Genomic DNA, 17,516 nt, shown 5'->3' with positions numbered 1-17,516 from the left:
GGATGCATAAAATATCTAGAAGGATCCATAAATTTATATGGAGTCGTCTCCTGCTTTCTCGCATTATCTCCAACTAATCCATCCCCGGGCTGCGTTTCTCTCCTCATTCTGTTATCGCCTGCCGCCCGTCGTGTCCAAATTTATTTCTGTATCCTCCCGATTCCAGCTTGGATTAACCATTTTTTCGAACATTACTCGGGAGAAGATGAGCTAACAGTAAACCGTATTTTCATGCAGAAAACTCGAAACACTGAGGAAAAAGCATTTTAAGGTTTTTTTATAATGAACACATGCCATTCCATCCAACTTTGCTCTTAGGTGAAGATGAACGTGTTGACATTTCACAGGTTTTTAAGTTTTTAAAGAGAGCAAGTATTTTGAGTAAATTGTAGATTTGATAAGATCTATTCATTTTATTACAACAAGCAGACTTTCTTGACCACACCTCAGCCACTTGCATTCCTAAGCAGAATACCTTTACTCAGTCTTTATTCCGTTGGTTGGGAGCCTCGACATACTTGACGAGCCAAGGATGGTTGCAGAGGTTACCTGACTTTGTTTAAAGCTTTTACTAGGGGCCATTTTCAAAATGTCTCTCCTTGGGCATCGCTATGTACTATAACACGTTTTGGGCCCTCTACGCCACCGATCACATTTCACATTTCGATAAAACTCTGCAGAAAACTTTTCTACACCTTGTGCTCGATGGCCTTAGCTGCCTGTGTTCCATTAAACCCAACGCAACACAAGGTTGCTTGGATTCCACTTCTTCTGTCCCGGTTCTGCTTTACAAAGTGGATGGTTTGTTTCCTTTAGCGGGATTCATTAATCGTTCCGCACACGCCCTGAGAAACACTGCGCCGCCACGACCGCCTCGCACCTCGGCCGGACCGAGAGGCCTTGGCCGAGTAATACTGGCGAGATAAATTAGGCTTCCAGCGGCGTGCCTTGCCGGCGGGCAGGGCAGTCGTGAGAGATCCCCGCATTTCGACATGTTCCCAGCACTGCGTGGGCCGTGACGTCATCGCTTGGCACGCTTCGTGTCTCCTCCTCCCGCGCAGCGAGCAGGTGCACCGGGCCGGATTGCGTGCGTCGCCTTATTTTTCTCCGTAGCCGCTCACTTTTGTACATTCTTTTCTTTTTTTGTTTGTCGCTCTTTCCTGCGTTCCTTTTCGGTCTTCCTTCTGGCTTCTTTCCCGGTGCGGCGTTATGCAAACTGCGTGTAATCGAGCCCGTTCCTTTCGCGTCTGTTTGGCTTTCATTAGTCCCGAGGACCGCGTCTTCTGTCGACACCCTTCCTCCTTGTCAGCGCGGAAGGGAAAGTGGGATTCTTCTTCTTCGGCCAGCTCATCGTGTGTGCCCAAGGCGGCTGCGTGTTTCCGCGTGCCTGCCTCGCGTTCGACGTCGGCGCCTCTCGATGTAGATACCCTGGCCCGGATGTCGTCGCGAAGGCAGTTGCGGCACTCCCCACTGGGCCCACACGTCAAAAGCGGGCACTGCGATCGGTCCCGAAATGGGGGTTAGCTTACTACCGCGCCCACTTGCGGCACTCAGACGAACTGTTGAGAACTGCTCAACACATGGATATGGTGGAGAAAACAAGGTTTCTGGGAACAGCTAGTAAGAGTAGGGTAGGCGAATTGAAGCAGCCGGATGTCGGCTCCGCGCTATTGTAGTTCTTTCCTACAGCGAAAGCTGTTACTCGGAGCCCTTCCCGTCGAATTCAAAGTGTAGGCCGTACACATTCGGTCACGTGTCATCACGTGGCCAGCCCCAGGCAGGTGACCGTGGTGCCGTTGCTGTTGAGCGTGGTAGCCCAGGTTCCCAGAATGTATGTAGGTATTCAGAAGAGCAGCGCCCATCGAAAAACAACAGATAATTTTCTGTCGTCGCAACAAATTTTTTTTTGTAGTATTTTGGCCATGAACTTGCAGTCACCACAGAATTTCCTGTAGTATTGCGCTGTGCCTTGTCTTACCGACAGAGCTACAGGAAGATACTACAGTACTTCTGAAGGAAATAGAATACTACAGAAGCGTCCAGGGTCGTCCACAGTTAGTGCGAACACGTGATCGAATGGCCGTGCTCTTTATAGGGCGACTGTATCCAGCACGGCGGCGCATCGAAGCGAAGTGGCAGATGACTGGAAGCGCTATACGACCAGATCCATCTGCTCCCGCGCCACTTAGCTGGGATCAGCGGCCGTGTCGCACGCAGTGGCCCTCTACAGAGTGCAGCCACGCGCTCGCGCGTTCGCACCAAGAATGGACGACCCAGTACATCTGTCGTTACGACAAAACGCCGAAACATTTTTTGTCGCATTTCGGGCACGATTCTGTCGTTTTTTTTTCGGCTGGCCCGCGGCCTCGGCGACAGCTTCCGCTGTATTTAAAAATAGTGCGCTACACGGTGTAGGCACGAAGAGAAATGCGCGAGACGTGTTTGCTGCTGCGCCGAGTTCTAACCTTGTCGCGCTCAAAATGTCACTGTCTCACTTGCATATATATTGACATATGTCTTGTCAGGCCGCCCTGCTATACCGCCGGCGTTTGTTTTATTTCCTATTGGGCTGAGCAAATTAGCGTAAGCGTCCCTGAAGTTTGCCGCGGGCCCGATGTCATCCTCGACGTCGACCGTTTTCTGTTTTTCCTCGAGCGACCGGTATGCGATGGGGACTCGTTTGACGGAGTGACGAGGCACTCGGTGTCTCGCCGCGTTCCCCTTCGCGTTGAGTGCCGAGCTCCACGTGATACGGCCCTGGCCCAGCCCTCTGTGTATACATGCATACGAGAACTGCGAGCCGCGCGGCGTGTGACCTGCCCCGCTCCGCTGTGACCGCGGGTGGGAACGCCCGCGGGACTGGATCATTCCGGTTCGACACTTTTGTGTGCCCTGCACGGCAGCCCTGACACGCACGCGCGCAATGCGTGTCGCGCGTCTTTCGTTCGCTTTGTTGCCGCTTCTTATCGCTACCCGCCGCGGTGGCTCAGTGGCTGTGGCGAACGGCTGCTGAGCACACGAGGTTCTTGGATCGAATCCCGGCCACGGCGCGGCCGCATTTCGACGGAGCTGGCGAAGTGCAGAAAGCGTGCTGTGCGATGCCAGCGTGCGTTCAGAGACTCAAAATTTAACACACTGTCGTATCCCTCGGTCGTGTGTGATCAGAACGGTGAAGGAACACTGAGGACAAATTCAAGTTGGCATGTGTCGATAGATTGCAACGTTCCAATCACGAACTGTCCACCCTCGTCGAAACCGGAAATTTTATAAGCTAAAACAAAGTACCAATAAAGAAATACAGGACGATCACGATACTTGGTATTGTGGAGTTTCAGCGCGGCGTTTTCATTTCGCGATATATTGAGGCAAAGGTTGCGACATGTATATAAGTGTACATTTATAGGCTACTCTCTTTTTATTTTTCTGACATCCTTCTTCTTCTGATGTCAGTGCACGTTAAAGAACCCCAGGTGGTCGAAATATCCGGAGCCCTCCACTACGGCGTCTCTCATAGCCTTAGTCGCTTTGGGACGTTAAACCCCAATAAACCAAACCAAACCAAACCTTCATCTTAAAGTATGATGATGATTAATTTTTATGGCGCAAGGCCATCTGCGGCCAAAGAGCGCCATAGCGCAAGGTGCTTTTCGTCTTCTCAATGTGGGGTCAAAGACCCATTTCCAAACTATTCCACCCTGAATAAGCCGAGCACCAGGCCAGGGGAAAGCTTGTACCCATTGTATCACCAGTGGGTACCCGACGGCACTGGGGATCGAACCCCGCACCTCCCTTGTGCGAGGCGGATGCTCAAACCACTGAGGCCACCGCTGCGGCACTGTTCTTTAAGTTATGGGGGTCTATTCTTGTAGTAACGCTCAAAGGGCTAGAAGCAGTTGTCGCTCTCTAGCACCAGCGTGCCAGCCCTAGCAGTCAGAGCTGTGACCCCCAACCCGCGGTGCGGTAGGTCGCAACCACGGCGGGTTCGGGCCAGAGGGGACAAACACGAGTATGCTACTCGGTGGAGCGTTTATTGCTCCCGAGCAATACAATGCAGCAGCAACAATACAACCGCCGTAACGAGCGAGGATGTTCCGCTCGCGTACGGGGGTGGAAAAAACAAAGGGCAGAACGCACGCAAAAATGTGGGGGAAGTAGGTTCCGCTCACCTCGCGTGGTTCCTCGCTCACGGCCCGCGGCGGTCAAGTCACACACGGTGGCCGGGCGATAAGGGCAGCGGTCTCCGTGGCAGATCTCCGATCCGTGCGTGTGCACGGCTCCCGCCAGAAGACGAGCGAGCCTCGGGAGAATCGCGTCTCCTCCCGGGCTGTGGAGAGGAGGTCTCTCCGTTGTAAGAGGGGAAAGAGGGAAAGTCTCCGCGGCGGGGAGCGAAAGGAAGCGGGGGTGGCGAGAGTGCCCTCCCTCGCAAAACCTCCCGAACGGCGCGCGCATAGCATCGCGTGATAATTACGCGCGGCCGTTACAATGGGGCAGGGGATTCATGTGTATCCCCACATCCCCCCCTCCTTAAAACTGCCCTACGGCTGAAAAGTGACCGCGTTCACACAAAAGGGTATACCGAGTGGGGCCGGCGAAACGCCGTTTAACTTTAAAACCAATTAAGAAAAGATTCAGCTCACAGCCAGCAGTGCCGTCGTCGAAGGCCGTGGACGCCAGGGCAGGAAGGCAGTGTAGACGACCGCCATGGACGACTGTGGAGCCCAGGGTTGAAGGGGGTCGATGACCGCAGGTCCCGTGAGTCGGCCAGGGCAGCTTTGCCGGGACGCGCGGGCGGCAGGCAGGCTCGGGGCAATTACGCATAGCGTGTCGTCCCTTTGCACAGCGTACGGCAGGCCTCCCCTCAGCTGGTCGAACGCTCGCTCTTGGCTCGATGGCCCTCTTTTCCTTTCGTTGGAGGGTGACAAAGGCGCGCCGACCCATTTTCCCTCTGCCGCGGAGAACTTGTGAGGCGGGCCCAGCGGGGGACCAAGCTTCTGTCGTAGGCGAAGCCGCTGCCGCGGGGACACGGGGAACTCCAAGGCGGCTTCTCTGCCGCAGTTTTCGCCATGGTAGACACAGGCCCTTGTTTCCCCGAATTCTCGCTCGCTCGTCCCGCGGCCGACCGGAAGCTGTTCTTCTTCTGCGCAACTTGGTGGCGACAGCGGGCTCTTGGCTCCGGAATGCGGCCGCCTTCCAAACGGCCTGGCTCTCGGTGTTAGAAGCAGCAACGGTCGTTGCGGCGTCCGCTGGCTCTCCTCCGGGCACGCTGTGAAGGCTGGCCTGCGGCTGCAAAGCTGTCTTTTCTTTTTAGTTACTTTTAACGATTTACACACATCTTTTTTTTTTTTTTTTCAGTTAGTCTAACCCCGCTCGGTCTTTTCCGAAGAGAAAGCGTGTGCTTGCTCCGGAAGCCACGGTGCGAAATATGGAAGGGGTGTTCCGTCCACATTAAGCAGGAGAAATTACTCCCTGCGCGTTGGTCAGAGTTGTTTCTGCCGTGGGCGCAAGTTGTAACGAGGCGCCGGGCTCTGTTGTCGAGCCTTGCGTCTCGGTGCGGCTGCCTGCTGGCGGGGGAGGGTGTTCTCCACAGGCCACTCGTTCCCTCTGTCAAAGTAGGGTTTGAGATCACAGACATGCACTGGCCCGCCGGTCGGTCTTAGCGTCAAGTCCGCCAGCCTGTAGACGAGAGAGGAAAGTTTCTCCCGAACTACATAAGGTCCCGTCCATTTCGGCGCCAGAGAAGCAGAAAACCGCTTACTGGCATCGCTCAGAACGTGACTGCGCCTCAACACCAGGTCACCCGGTTTGTAGTGAACTTCCCGGTGAGAGCGGTCATACTGCGCTTTCTGCTGGGCCCGAGCAGTGCTCAGATTCCGGCGTGCTTTGTCCAAAGCCTCCGTCATCCTCGCGCGCAGCCCGGTCGCATAGTCGGCGCGTGCCGACCAAGCAATCGGGGTGTTGCTGCGAACCTGTAGAGTAAGTTCTAACGGGTTCGGCAGCTCCCTGCCAAGGTTGAGAGCGGCAGGTGTGCGCCCAGTCGAGCGGTTCGCGGTCGACCTGAGAGCAAACCCAATCTCGGGGAGACAGGTGTCCCAGTCGATGTGCGTCTCCGCAAATGCAACGAGCATGTGCTTGATGTTGCGGTTCACGCGTTCCGTGGGATTCGCCTGGGCGTGGTACGTGGTTGTTCTCCTGTGCTTAATGCCAAGGGCCGCACAGGAGTCCACGAAAAGTTTGGCAGTGAAGTACGATGCATTGTCCGTTATCAACTGCCCGGGGTAGCCGAATCGTGTGAACACCTCGATCAGCTTCCCCATGATTACGCGTGCCGTCAGCTTTCGAAGTGGGAAAAGTTCCACCCATTTGCTGAAATGGTCTGTGACAACGAGCAGATATTGGTTTCCACTCGGAGTCCTGGGGTAAGGTCCCATGACGTCACAAGCCGCAATTTGCCAAGGACCCTGGCTATTGATCGGCTGCATGAGCCCAGGTGGGCGTCCACCACGTGGCTTGACCCTTTGGCACACGTCGCACGAGCGGGCGTAGCGTATCGCATCCCGCTTCATGCCAGGCCAGGTAGCGAGGCGGCACAACTTGAGGTAAGTCTTAGGGCCACTCGCATGCCCAGCGATGCACGTGTCATGAAAGTAGCGTAAAAGTGCTCCTCTCAGCGTGCGTGGAATCACCACCTTGAAGGACTCGTGTGTATCCTTCTCGGAGGGGATATATCTCAGCAAGATGCCATCGGAGTCGAGCAGATAGGAATCCATCGCGCTCACAGCATTACCAGCTGTGTTCGAGCGCCCCGCACGGACAACAATACCAGTTGCCTCCATGTGCGCCGCGGCCGCGCCGCCCGGCTCCCTGAGCCCGTCGAACACTTTTCGACAAAATGGATCCTCCCGCTGTGCCTCCAACAGCTCCCTTCTGCTGAAAACGCTCACCACTGAACTGATGCCTTCAAAGTGGTTTACGCTTTCGCCCTGGGAAGGCGGGGTGTCCCTTCCCTCGGGGCGTTGTGTGAGCTGCGCGGCAGTCGCGCTGCTCTGGCTGTCGGGCGCGGCGGATTGGGCAGTGTTGTTACTTCCCAAGCCGTCAACGGGCGCGCGCGAAAGTGCGTCCGCCACCACGTTGTTCTTGCCTCTCCTGTAGCGCACGGTAAAGTCGTAACGCTGGAGGAGCAGCGCCCATCGCGCTAGGCGTCCGGACGGCTCGCCTAGGCGTCTCAGCCAAGTGAGTGCCATGTGATCAGTCTCAATCACGAAAGCGACTCCATCGACATAGTAGTCGAACTTCCGCAGAGCGAAGATAATCGCGAGACATTCTTTTTCTGTCACGGAATAGTTCCTCTCTGCGGGAGTTAATGAGCGGCTGGCGAACGCCACCGGTCTCAGGCTACCTCCGTGCTCTTGAAGCAGGACTGCTCCTAAGCCCAGGTCACAAGCGTCCGTGTGGATCACAAATTCCCTGTTCAGGTCAGGCAGCCTTAGCTCTGTGGTTTCCGCGAGCGCGCAAGTGAGATGGCGTAGTGCCGCCTCTTGCTCGGGTCCCCAATGCCACTTCACACCTTTCCTTAACAGCGCTGTTAAGGGGGCTTGCAGAGCTGCGCAATCTGGGATAAACTGTCGATAAAAGTTCGTCAGCCCCAGAAAGCGTCTTAGTCCGCCTATATCTGCCGGCGACGGGAACTGCAAAATAGCCCGCAGCTTGTCTTCGCACGGCAGAAGGCGTCCTTTGTCTAGCGTAAACCCCAACAGTGTTATTCGGGTCGCCGCTATCTGGGTCTTGTTCGGGTTCAGAGTGATTCCCGCAGACCTCAGCCTTTCCAGTACATCCCTGAGATGGCGTAAGTGCTCATCAAAGGTTTCCGAATACACGACAATGTCATCCAGGTAAGCAAGAGCGTGGTGCCACCTTGCATCGCCTAGGACACGGTCCATCAGACGCTGGTACGTCGCGGGCGCGCCGACCAGGCCGAACGGCATTCGGGTAAACTGGAAAAGTCCCCTGTGACAAGTGAAGGCAGTTTTCTCTCGATCACTGGGGGTCATCTCCACCTGAAAGTATCCTCTGCTAGCATCGAGCGTAGTGAAGTACTTCGCTCCACCAACATTGGACACTATCGAGGGAATGCTCGGAAGTGGGTATGCGTCCTTCCGTGTCACCTCGTTCAGGCGTCGATAGTCCACACAAAGGCGGGTTGTTCCATCCTTTTTGGGCACCAGCACCACTGGAAACCCCCAGGGGCTGTTTGATCGTTCCACAACGCCTGTATCGAGAAGCTCGTCCAGTGCGTTATCGAGCGCTTTCCTCTTAGCCAAGCTGACTGGCCGAGGATTGCACTTCCATGGAACAGCGTCGCCTGTCTCAATTTTGTGCCTAACCAGCGTAGTGCAGCCAGGCCGCTCCGTGAATACGGCGTCGTACTCGTTTAGGAGCAGAGACAAACGCGCTTTTTCCTCCCCCGACAAGCTGTCTGAGTTGTCCAGCAGCGGGTGGGGAGGCCTGCATGCCGCCGCGGCACAGAGTGCAACCGCAGGGGGGACAGGGGGTCGCGCGGGAGGGGGGAGGTTCCCTTCCGCGCTTTTCCTCTCGACGCGGTCGACAGGCTGGTAGTTCAGCCGGGCCGAAGGCGTTTCGAGGCTCTTTTTCGGGCGATCGTTGCGTACGTCTGCGCGCGAAGCATCGGAAAGCGAATGTGCTCTCGACGCTTTTTGGGGTTGAACGAAAGGTTTCAGGGTGCCACATGCTCGCTCCCTATATCCTCCGTTGCAGACGTCAATAACAATGCCCGTCTTGGCGAGGAAGTCTCTACCAAGAATAATTGGAACCGATAGGCCGGGGAGGTGAGCGAAGCGCTGGCGCCTCACTCTTTTCTCCCACCGCACCACAAGCCGCGCGGCACCGCTCGCGTGTGCAGTGCCGCTGGCTAATCGGAACGTGAGGTTGCTCGCTCGCAGTCGGAGTCCGTTCCGACGGAGATGCTCACATACCTCGTCGCCAAACAGGGATGCGCTCGCTCCTGTGTCTAGCAATGCCATGAACTTACGTTGTGCCACTGTAAGCTCAATAAGCGGTACTGGCGTGTCGCTGGGTGGTTCCAAACGACAAGCCAGCGGGGCTAGGAGTTCGTGTGACTCACTGAGCACCGCTGTTGACGCCGCCGGCTGCGAAGCGTTGCTTACCGGCGGCTGCGTTCGTTTCCCGAAAGCGCGTGCTCTCGGTTCACGGGGCGACTGCACTCCCGGGCGTAGTGCCCTCGTTGGTTGCACCGGTAGCAGAGGGTATTCGGCCGTTGCCGGGCGGGGCAGTTGTCGCCTCGCGCCGACTGACCGTTCCTCCCTGCCGGGCGAACCGTCGCAGATGCCTTTTGGTCTAGCGTCCTCGGGTCGGTATGTCGGTCCCGATTCTGCATACCTTGGCCACGCGCAGCGTGTGCTGACCGCATAGCATACGTGTACGGGTCGAGAGCTCGGTCTGACAGTTCCCAACCGTTTCTCAGTTGCCCGTCACTTAATGCAACCATTTCGGCTCCCCGGGAACGGTTTCGAAAAGTGTCTCCGTTCCAGGCGCATCGCGGCTCAAGTGCCTGCGACGCTGGCGGGGGTGGCCGATACGCGCGGGAGGCGAGTATGTCCGCCTGTATGCGCTTGGCTGCCGAGGCGAGTTCGTCCAAGTCCCTGAACGGTACGCCTCGTAGGTAGGCTGCGAAGGTAGGGTGCGCTTGTCGCGTAACACGCTCTACCTTCTCGCCGTTTGAAGCTGAGGGGTCTGCGAAACGATAGAGTTCGTCCATCGCCCTCACGTACTCAAGCAAGGACTCGTCCGGATGCTGAGTACGCAGCTCCAACTCGCGCCGCAGACGACGGTCGTAATCTGCGGGCAAGAACTCCTCGCGAAACCTCGCTCGGAACTCCTCCATCGTGCGAGACCGATGGCCAGTAAGGCGGAACCAGCGGGCAGCCTGATCAGTCAGTGAGATTGGCACGACACGCGCCAGAATCTCGCCATCGGAAAGCCCTGTCGCCTGCTGGTAGGTCAGCATGCGCTCAAGGTACTCGTTGGCACTGACAAAATCATGGTAGCCACCGTAGCTGGGAAGGTCCACCCTTAGCCTCGGACTCGCCGCTGGAGCGGGTGTTTGCAGGTTGTTCTGCACGATACCCGTGAGGCTCTCTATGAGGCGCAAGGCGTTGCGCAACACAGCCTCTTGGGCCTGGCCAGGTAGTTCTGGCTGAGGGGCCCCGTGGGATGAGCAAGATTGCACATGTCGCGCCATGCTCTCCCTACCTGGCGGCAAAGCGCTTGGCGAGAAGTGCCTAGCGTCGCCGCTCGTCTGAGCCTGTGTGTCGTGTGAAGCACCGCTCGGCTCAAATGATATAAGATCACAGGGGCTAGCGTCAGCCTCTGGGAACACACCTGCAGTAGTTGTTACTGCCGTGCCAAGATGTTGCTGCTGAGAAGCCGTATTGGACAACCACAGCAGGGACTGGATGTCAATCCCGCTCGCCGCCATGGCTAGTCTGTGTGTCGGCAGTCGCTCACACAGACACTCGGTTTGTCACACCTCTGGCCCCACGTTGGGCGCCAAGAATATGGGGGTCTATTCTTGTAGTAACGCTCAAAGGGCTAGAAGCAGTTGTCGCTCTCTAGCACCAGCGTGCCAGCCCTAGCAGTCAGAGCTGTGACCCCCAACCCGCGGTGCGGTAGGTCGCAACCACGGCGGGTTCGGGCCAGAGGGGACAAACACGAGTATGCTACTCGGTGGAGCGTTTATTGCTCCCGAGCAATACAATGCAGCAGCAACAATACAACCGCCGTAACGAGCGAGGATGTTCCGCTCGCGTACGGGGGTGGAAAAAACAAAGGGCAGAACGCACGCAAAAATGTGGGGGAAGTAGGTTCCGCTCACCTCGCGTGGTTCCTCGCTCACGGCCCGCGGCGGTCAAGTCACACACGGTGGCCGGGCGATAAGGGCAGCGGTCTCCGTGGCAGATCTCCGATCCGTGCGTGTGCACGGCTCCCGCCAGAAGACGAGCGAGCCTCGGGAGAATCGCGTCTCCTCCCGGGCTGTGGAGAGGAGGTCTCTCCGTTGTAAGAGGGGAAAGAGGGAAAGTCTCCGCGGCGGGGAGCGAAAGGAAGCGGGGGTGGCGAGAGTGCCCTCCCTCGCAAACCTTCCCGAACGGCGCGCGCATAGCATCGCGTGATAATTACGCGCGGCCGTTACAATGGGGCAGGGGATTCATGTGTATCCCCACAAAGTAGCACTTCTTTCCAAGTCCTTGATAGTCATGAAGGAATCCTTGTGATCTGAGAAGTGACAAATATGCTCGATGTGTTGGACCAAAGCCTGATACTGAAAGACGAGGTCTCGTTGGTTCTGAGAGGTAGTCACTTCAAACATGACAGCAATTACTAGGGGAAATGGCAGCACTGGATCCCCTTCCCCCTGAACTCACTGAATTGATAGTGCATATATGGTCTCTTGTCGAGTGGCCTTTACGAAAGCCAGCCTGTTCCTTTGGTTGACTGATGTCTAATGTTGCTCTAATTCCATTAGCGATTACCTTTGTTGACTACTTTGTATAGGCAACTGACATTAATCCGGTTTGTCTATAATTTTTCTAGTCCTTGTCGTCGGTTTGTTATGGATTAAGAAATTCTTAGCGTTCTTCCAAGATTCCAGTACGCTCGAGGTCGTGAGGTATTGTGTATGCGGGGTGTCAAGTTTCGCTTGCACAATACCTATATACGCTGTATATAAGGGTCAACCGAAATGCATCCAAGTTCCCGCACAGATAGTGCTAGCGTTACAAGAAGCGCTCCGTGTGTATCGCCGTATCGCTCGCTGCACTACATGTGGGCACGTGCGGCCAGCACGGACGAAAATGCCACGCGAGAGGTGAGAGCATGCTCACAAGCGTACAGAAATAATAATCATCATCATCGTCAGCCTTTCTACGCCCACTTCAGGGCTAAGGCCTCTCCCATGTCTCTCTAATTAACCGTGTCCTTGCCGGTAGCGGCCACCGTATCCCCGCAAACTTCTTAATCTCATCCTCCCACCTAACTTTCTGCCGCCCCCTGCTACGTTTGCCTTCTCTTGGAATCCACTCCGTTACCCTTAAGGGCCAGCGGTTATCTTGCCTTGGCATTGCATGCCCTGCCCAAGCCCATTTCTTCCTCTTGATCTCGACTAGGATGTCATTAACTCACTCAGCCTACTGCAGGTCTCTAAACGTTACACCTATCATTTTCCATTCCATAGCTCGCTGCGTTGTCCTTAACTTAACCTGAACCCTCTTTGTTCGCCTCCTAGTTTCTGCCCTGTGGTTGAGTACCGGTAAGATACAGCTGTTGTATACTTTTCGCTTGAGGCATATTGGTAAACTGCCATTCATGATCTGAGAGAACCTGCCATATGCACTCCACCCCAATCGTATTCTTCTAGTTATTTCCCTCTCATGATTCGGATCAGCGGTCACTACCTGCCCTAAGTAGACATATTCCCTTACCACTTCCATCACTTCGCTACCTATTGTGAACTGCTGTTCCCTTGCTAGACTGTTGAATATTACACTGGTTTTCTGCATGTTAATTTTTAGCCCCACCGTTCTGCTCTGCCTGTCTAACTTATTGGTCATGCTTTGCAGTTCATGTCCTGAGTGTCTTAGCAAGGCATTGTAATCACGAATCGCAGATTACAAAAATAGACAGTGTCTTTGTTAAACCTCAGATGCTCGCAAGCTCCCCTGTGTTCCTTCTCCGTACGGCGTCAAGTTTGCGGCAAAGGAAGCCACCTTCGTTCCAATACAGAGGAGGCCGATTCGTCAGTTCGGTTTGCTGCGACCACAGTCGATCAGCTTCGTATATGGCTGCGGGCTGTGCGTTCACACGCACACACTCGCGCCGCTCATTGCAGTCGTCGTGGACGGGTACCGGGGTGCACCCTCTCAGCTTCACGCTTGGTCAGCGGAGCGTGGAGATATGGTGATCCGCACACTCCGCTTGCGTTTCCCCCGTCGTCCGCCTGCGTTTGCATCCGAATGTGCGCACCTCGAGAAACCCGTTGGCACCGCCGACGCTGGACCCGCTCGGGTGTGCGAACTCAAACGCGTGCCTCAAAGAAGAAGCGCTGAGGGGGAAAACGGAAACGAAGGCGCATAGAAATCACCGAGTGAAATCTGCCGTGAAAATGGATAGCGCGGGAAGGTGGGACTCCGTGGATAAGTCCGCTTCCGGAGAGAGCGCCCCCTCCGCGCTCGTGCGTTTCTTCCTTTAGTTTTCTGTTTCGTCACCTTCCAAAAAAATCGCGTTGCTTAGCTGGCACTATATTTTTTTTTTTCATCTCTGAAACTGTGTGCGGAAAGAGGCGCTCTCATTTCCTATGCTTTGTTTCGGTCTTTACGCATCCTTTTTAGGGCGAAAGCACTACATAAAGAGGTCAGACCGTTTCACCGAGTTTGTGTGAAGCTTGACCTGGAGGGTGGTCTTGGCCAAGCCATAAATAAATAAAATAAATATTGCCGCGACTGGGTTTCGAACCCGTGACGGCGCGAACAGATCAGCTTCGCTGGCCACTGCTCCAGAACGCTATCGCCGCAGTCGATCACTCCTCGTGTTAAACTGCAACACACACTCGCGCCGTGCATTGCACATCGTCGTCTTCATCAGCTATGATACTACTGTATCGATAAAATGCCGCCAGACGTGCACCGACGACCCAGCGAAGCAAAACCGTGAGGCAACCAAGCTAAACACATGCTTTCGGAGGTCTACTCGGTTTAACTACGTCAAAGCCCTGCCACTTTTTCAACTTCTGTTGTATCGCTGACTATGAAATGTCACCATTGGCCGGCTTCCAATAGAGCGTGTTCTCGGCGCTCTAAGGTACATGCATTTTAAACAGGTCCACGTTTGGCCTCTGATGTACCTGTGCTGCGGTTCCCATTTTTCTAGTTGATGCTGACGTCACACTGTGCGGTTGTTGAAATGTTTGGGAATGCAAGCCCGTTGGGTCCGCGCTTTCGATGGTGATCGCGGCGGCGACCATTGACAGAGACGCGTGGAATCGAGCAGGTAGGGGCACCGGACAGAAAGTTCGCCAATTTTTAACGGACCCGTACGATATCTCAGCGCACCAAGACTTCTACGTCGCAAGTTCATCACAATTGGCCGCTGGTTTGTTTAGGGTTATAGCACGTTAGCTTTAACGTGACGTTAGACACTCTAAACAGAAATGAGTAAAAAGGGTTAAGCTTTCCTCTCCTTCTATGAAAGGGAGTATCAGCTTACTCCCTTTTTTACTCTCACATAGCCGTATTCGTGTTTAGAGTGCAGGCTTTCAATGGCGGCGTTACCAATAAAACGGTTAACATTTAACGATTAACTGCATGAGTTCACGACAGTTCACCGTAGATTTTAGTTCTAGGTTAATGTTTGTTTAGGTTAGGTGAGGTGTACGGTTAGGTTAGGTTTTAAATAACCGTTAACAATAGGCGGTTCAGTATAGAGGCCGGCACGCTTTGGTGCGGTGAGCTTCTGTCTGGGATTTGGCAATAGGACATTGAGGACGCCGCTGATCGTGCGGTGAAGAGCGTCTATAACAGTCCAGGGAGTCCCGAGCAAGGACAGACAGATAATAAACTTTATTAGCTGAGTGAGAAGGCCGGTGCCCCCTCATAACGCAGCAGGTTAGCCCCGCCGGATGGCGAGGAGCAGTGGGAGACCGCACTGCGCAGCTGGGAGCCGGGTCTTCAGGCTCGGCTCGTCCAACGGGCTGACTCGGTCGCCGAGGCGCATAAGCTCCCCGAGCGAAGAGCTGGCTGAATTTTGGCGCCAAAAGCCCCGCGACGTGTAACAACGCGCGAAGAGTATAACTTACGAGCTCGATGCAGTTAATCTCTAGAGTCTTGGGATATAGTCTCTGCGTAACACTCGAGAGAGAGAGATAACTTTTATTTTTCAGCTCAAGTCCGAGCCTTCTTAGTTGCCCGTTTGGTGGGCGCTATTTATCGGCGGTGGCAGAGTAGGGCCACGTGTCCCTTGGATGCGTCGGATGTGGGCGGCGAGGAGCGGCCAGAGGGTGGGCTGCAGAGAGGTTGGTGGAGCGGTCCATCGGGCCCACGTGAGGTGAAAGGGGGGAGGCAAGGTATGCGAGGAAGGTATGGTGGGAGAGTTAGTTGCGCGGGGGCATAACCAATATGTATGAATGTTGGAGGGATGCTCTCCGCACACGAGACAGGCGGGTTTGCCAGGTTTATGAAGGATATAGTGGGAATACAGTTCGCAGGGAAGGGAGTTAGTCTGTGCCTGTCGAATTAGAGAGGCGTCAGCACGGCAAAGGAAATGGGAGGGTGACGGAAGGGTTCGTCGCATGTGCCGCAAATTGCGAAGGTTTTCGCGGCGGTCCTGTCGGTGTGTAGCGCGGTCTGCCTTGGGATTATAATGGGCTGGCCAGGCAGTCGGAGGGCCCGGTGGTATTTTTTCACGGGCCAGAGCATGAGCAAGCTCATTCTCCGGTATACCTTGATGACCAGGAATCCATTCAAGGCGGACATGGAGCGTAGGGTGGGCTGTTAGGTATTGCAGCAAAGTGTCTAGGATATGGGGAGGGAGTTTTTGAGATTCGAATGAGCGTATGGCAGCCTGAGAGTCTGCACGTATGGTGATGGTGGAGGACAGGTGGTCGTGAAGCGTAATCGCCTCTGCTATGGCCAGAGTTTCTGCGTCGGTTGAGGAGGGCACTCCTGTGTGGAGATGTGTGGAGGTGCTTCGAGGGCCGACTACTGCAGTAACTACTTGGTGCTCGAGCGTAACACTCGACCAACTTCATTCTCTCAAGAAAGGGCCATTCTTTCGTGCTCCATTTATCGGCACTCTGTTTTTTTTTTTTTTTTGAGATCGCAACAAGGATCTTCGTTCGCGAAACGCCGCTGCACTAGAAGGGGCAAAAGACTGTGCTCGTGGGAGCACGTGTGCGCCCCTTGATATAGCACGTGCTTGCGCGACAAGACGGAGTGTCGCCGCGGGACGCCGCCTATGCATGTCTCTGCGCCACGGTGCTCTGCACGCGGTGCTCATATATATACTCGCCCACAGCTGTGCATGGGCGCGCGCACGTGCGCGTCTGTTTTTCCCCGTCTCTGCGTAACCTTTGCTGTAAACTTGGCCTAGTATAAAGCGCCTCGGACGAGTAGGCGGCGCGCGTTTGCCTATGCCGGTGATATAGGCTAGCCCCGTGGCGCTGCTCCCACCGATGCGTCCTCGCTGTAGCGAATATGCTGAAAAGTGGAAGTATTCTCTTGGCGGACCCGTATAGAGGGGCTTTGAGGGATCGAGAGTGTCCCTTATTCGAACTGCTCCTGCTTGCCTCGCGTCAGCCGTTGCCCCGTTCCGCGCTTTCTCGCGTGCCGGGGATTAACGTAACTTCATTTTTCTTTTTTTTTGTCGCAAACTGTGCATAGATGGGAGAGAAGTCTGGGTGGTGCTGAGACATTGCACTCACATTGTTTCGTCAGGTCAAAAACGGAAGCTGCAAGGCACTTGAAATAAAAAAAAAACTAAAAGAGGGTCATACTTATGCCGTGGTTATTAGCCAAGTGCAGTGACGAATGAATGACATGCATGAGTCCCGGCTCGACACTCGACCGCCCGTCGATGTACGGCTCAGCCTCGTTATAACGAAGTTGAAGGGGCCCGACAATTCGGTTTAGACGTAGTTTCGTTATAACCCGTGCTGGCCAAACTTCTAAGGGCAATCGTCATTCATTCGTTGTGTCCGATATTTCGTTATGAACAGTGCTGTTATGGCGAGGTTCGACTGTATACAGATTTACTGGCGAGCGTACCCTAAAACGCGTGTTATTCGTCCGTGCTAACGATAGCCGTCCCCTCCACATGGGGCGGACTACACCCCCTGCGGGAGTGGTGAGTAGTCCGGCTCTGGCGGTTACAGGCGACAAGCGGACACTGCCTTCGGCAAAACAGGATAGCGAAGTGGCGATAGCTCTCGGCTGTTCCTCGGGCGAAGAGGAGGTGGGCAGGAACTCTGCCTGTAGCGCGGTATCGTACGGGCGCGCCTTTGCCCAGAATCCCAAGGCACTAAGGTCACTATAGGCACCCCGGGCTGGCAGGGTCTGGGTCAGTCCTGTACCACGGTCTGCTCCCTGGGTCAAGGTAAGGTGGTGAATACCCCTTATAGGATCGTGTGGATCGACCAAACACACGCCGCACTTGCAGCTAACGTCAGGGCCAACTTGTGTTGTATAACGCTACCAGGGTTAGGACTGTGTCGAATGGGTGCCAGCTGTGGCCATGTGGGGAGTCTGCTTAACAGGGCTCGGTACGGCTATCGCTGCCACTTTTTGTCACTTAACGCGTACTGTTGGGTGAGTTCGTATGACATATTGTAAGAAAATTTGGCGCCAAATTTAAAGCAAATAGCAGTCGGTGCCATTTCGTAAAATACTTCTTGTCTCCAGGGAGAGTCTGGGAACTCCTCGAAGCGTGCTTGTCCA

At 55.0% G+C, this 17,516-nt stretch overlaps 1 protein-coding gene across 1 annotated transcript; it reads right to left on the bottom strand.

The window, feature by feature from the left end:
- Positions 1-9,044: 9,044 nt before the first annotated feature.
- Positions 9,045-10,276, bottom strand: LOC149364853 (uncharacterized). Its single transcript, XM_089568764.1, has one exon. It carries the CDS (start codon positions 10,274-10,276, stop codon positions 9,179-9,181), a length of 1,098 nt encoding a protein of 365 aa, XP_089424890.1. The 3' UTR covers positions 9,045-9,178.
- Positions 10,277-17,516: the final 7,240 nt, after the last annotated feature.

This window comes from Amblyomma mixtum, chromosome 2 (assembly GCF_055824585.1).
Source record: "Amblyomma mixtum isolate Tamu chromosome 2, ASM5582458v1, whole genome shotgun sequence".
Lineage (NCBI taxonomy): Eukaryota > Metazoa > Arthropoda > Arachnida > Ixodida > Ixodidae > Amblyomma > Amblyomma mixtum.
Note: the sequence above shows the minus strand (reverse complement) of the source record. Positions and strands in the feature narration are given on the sequence as shown.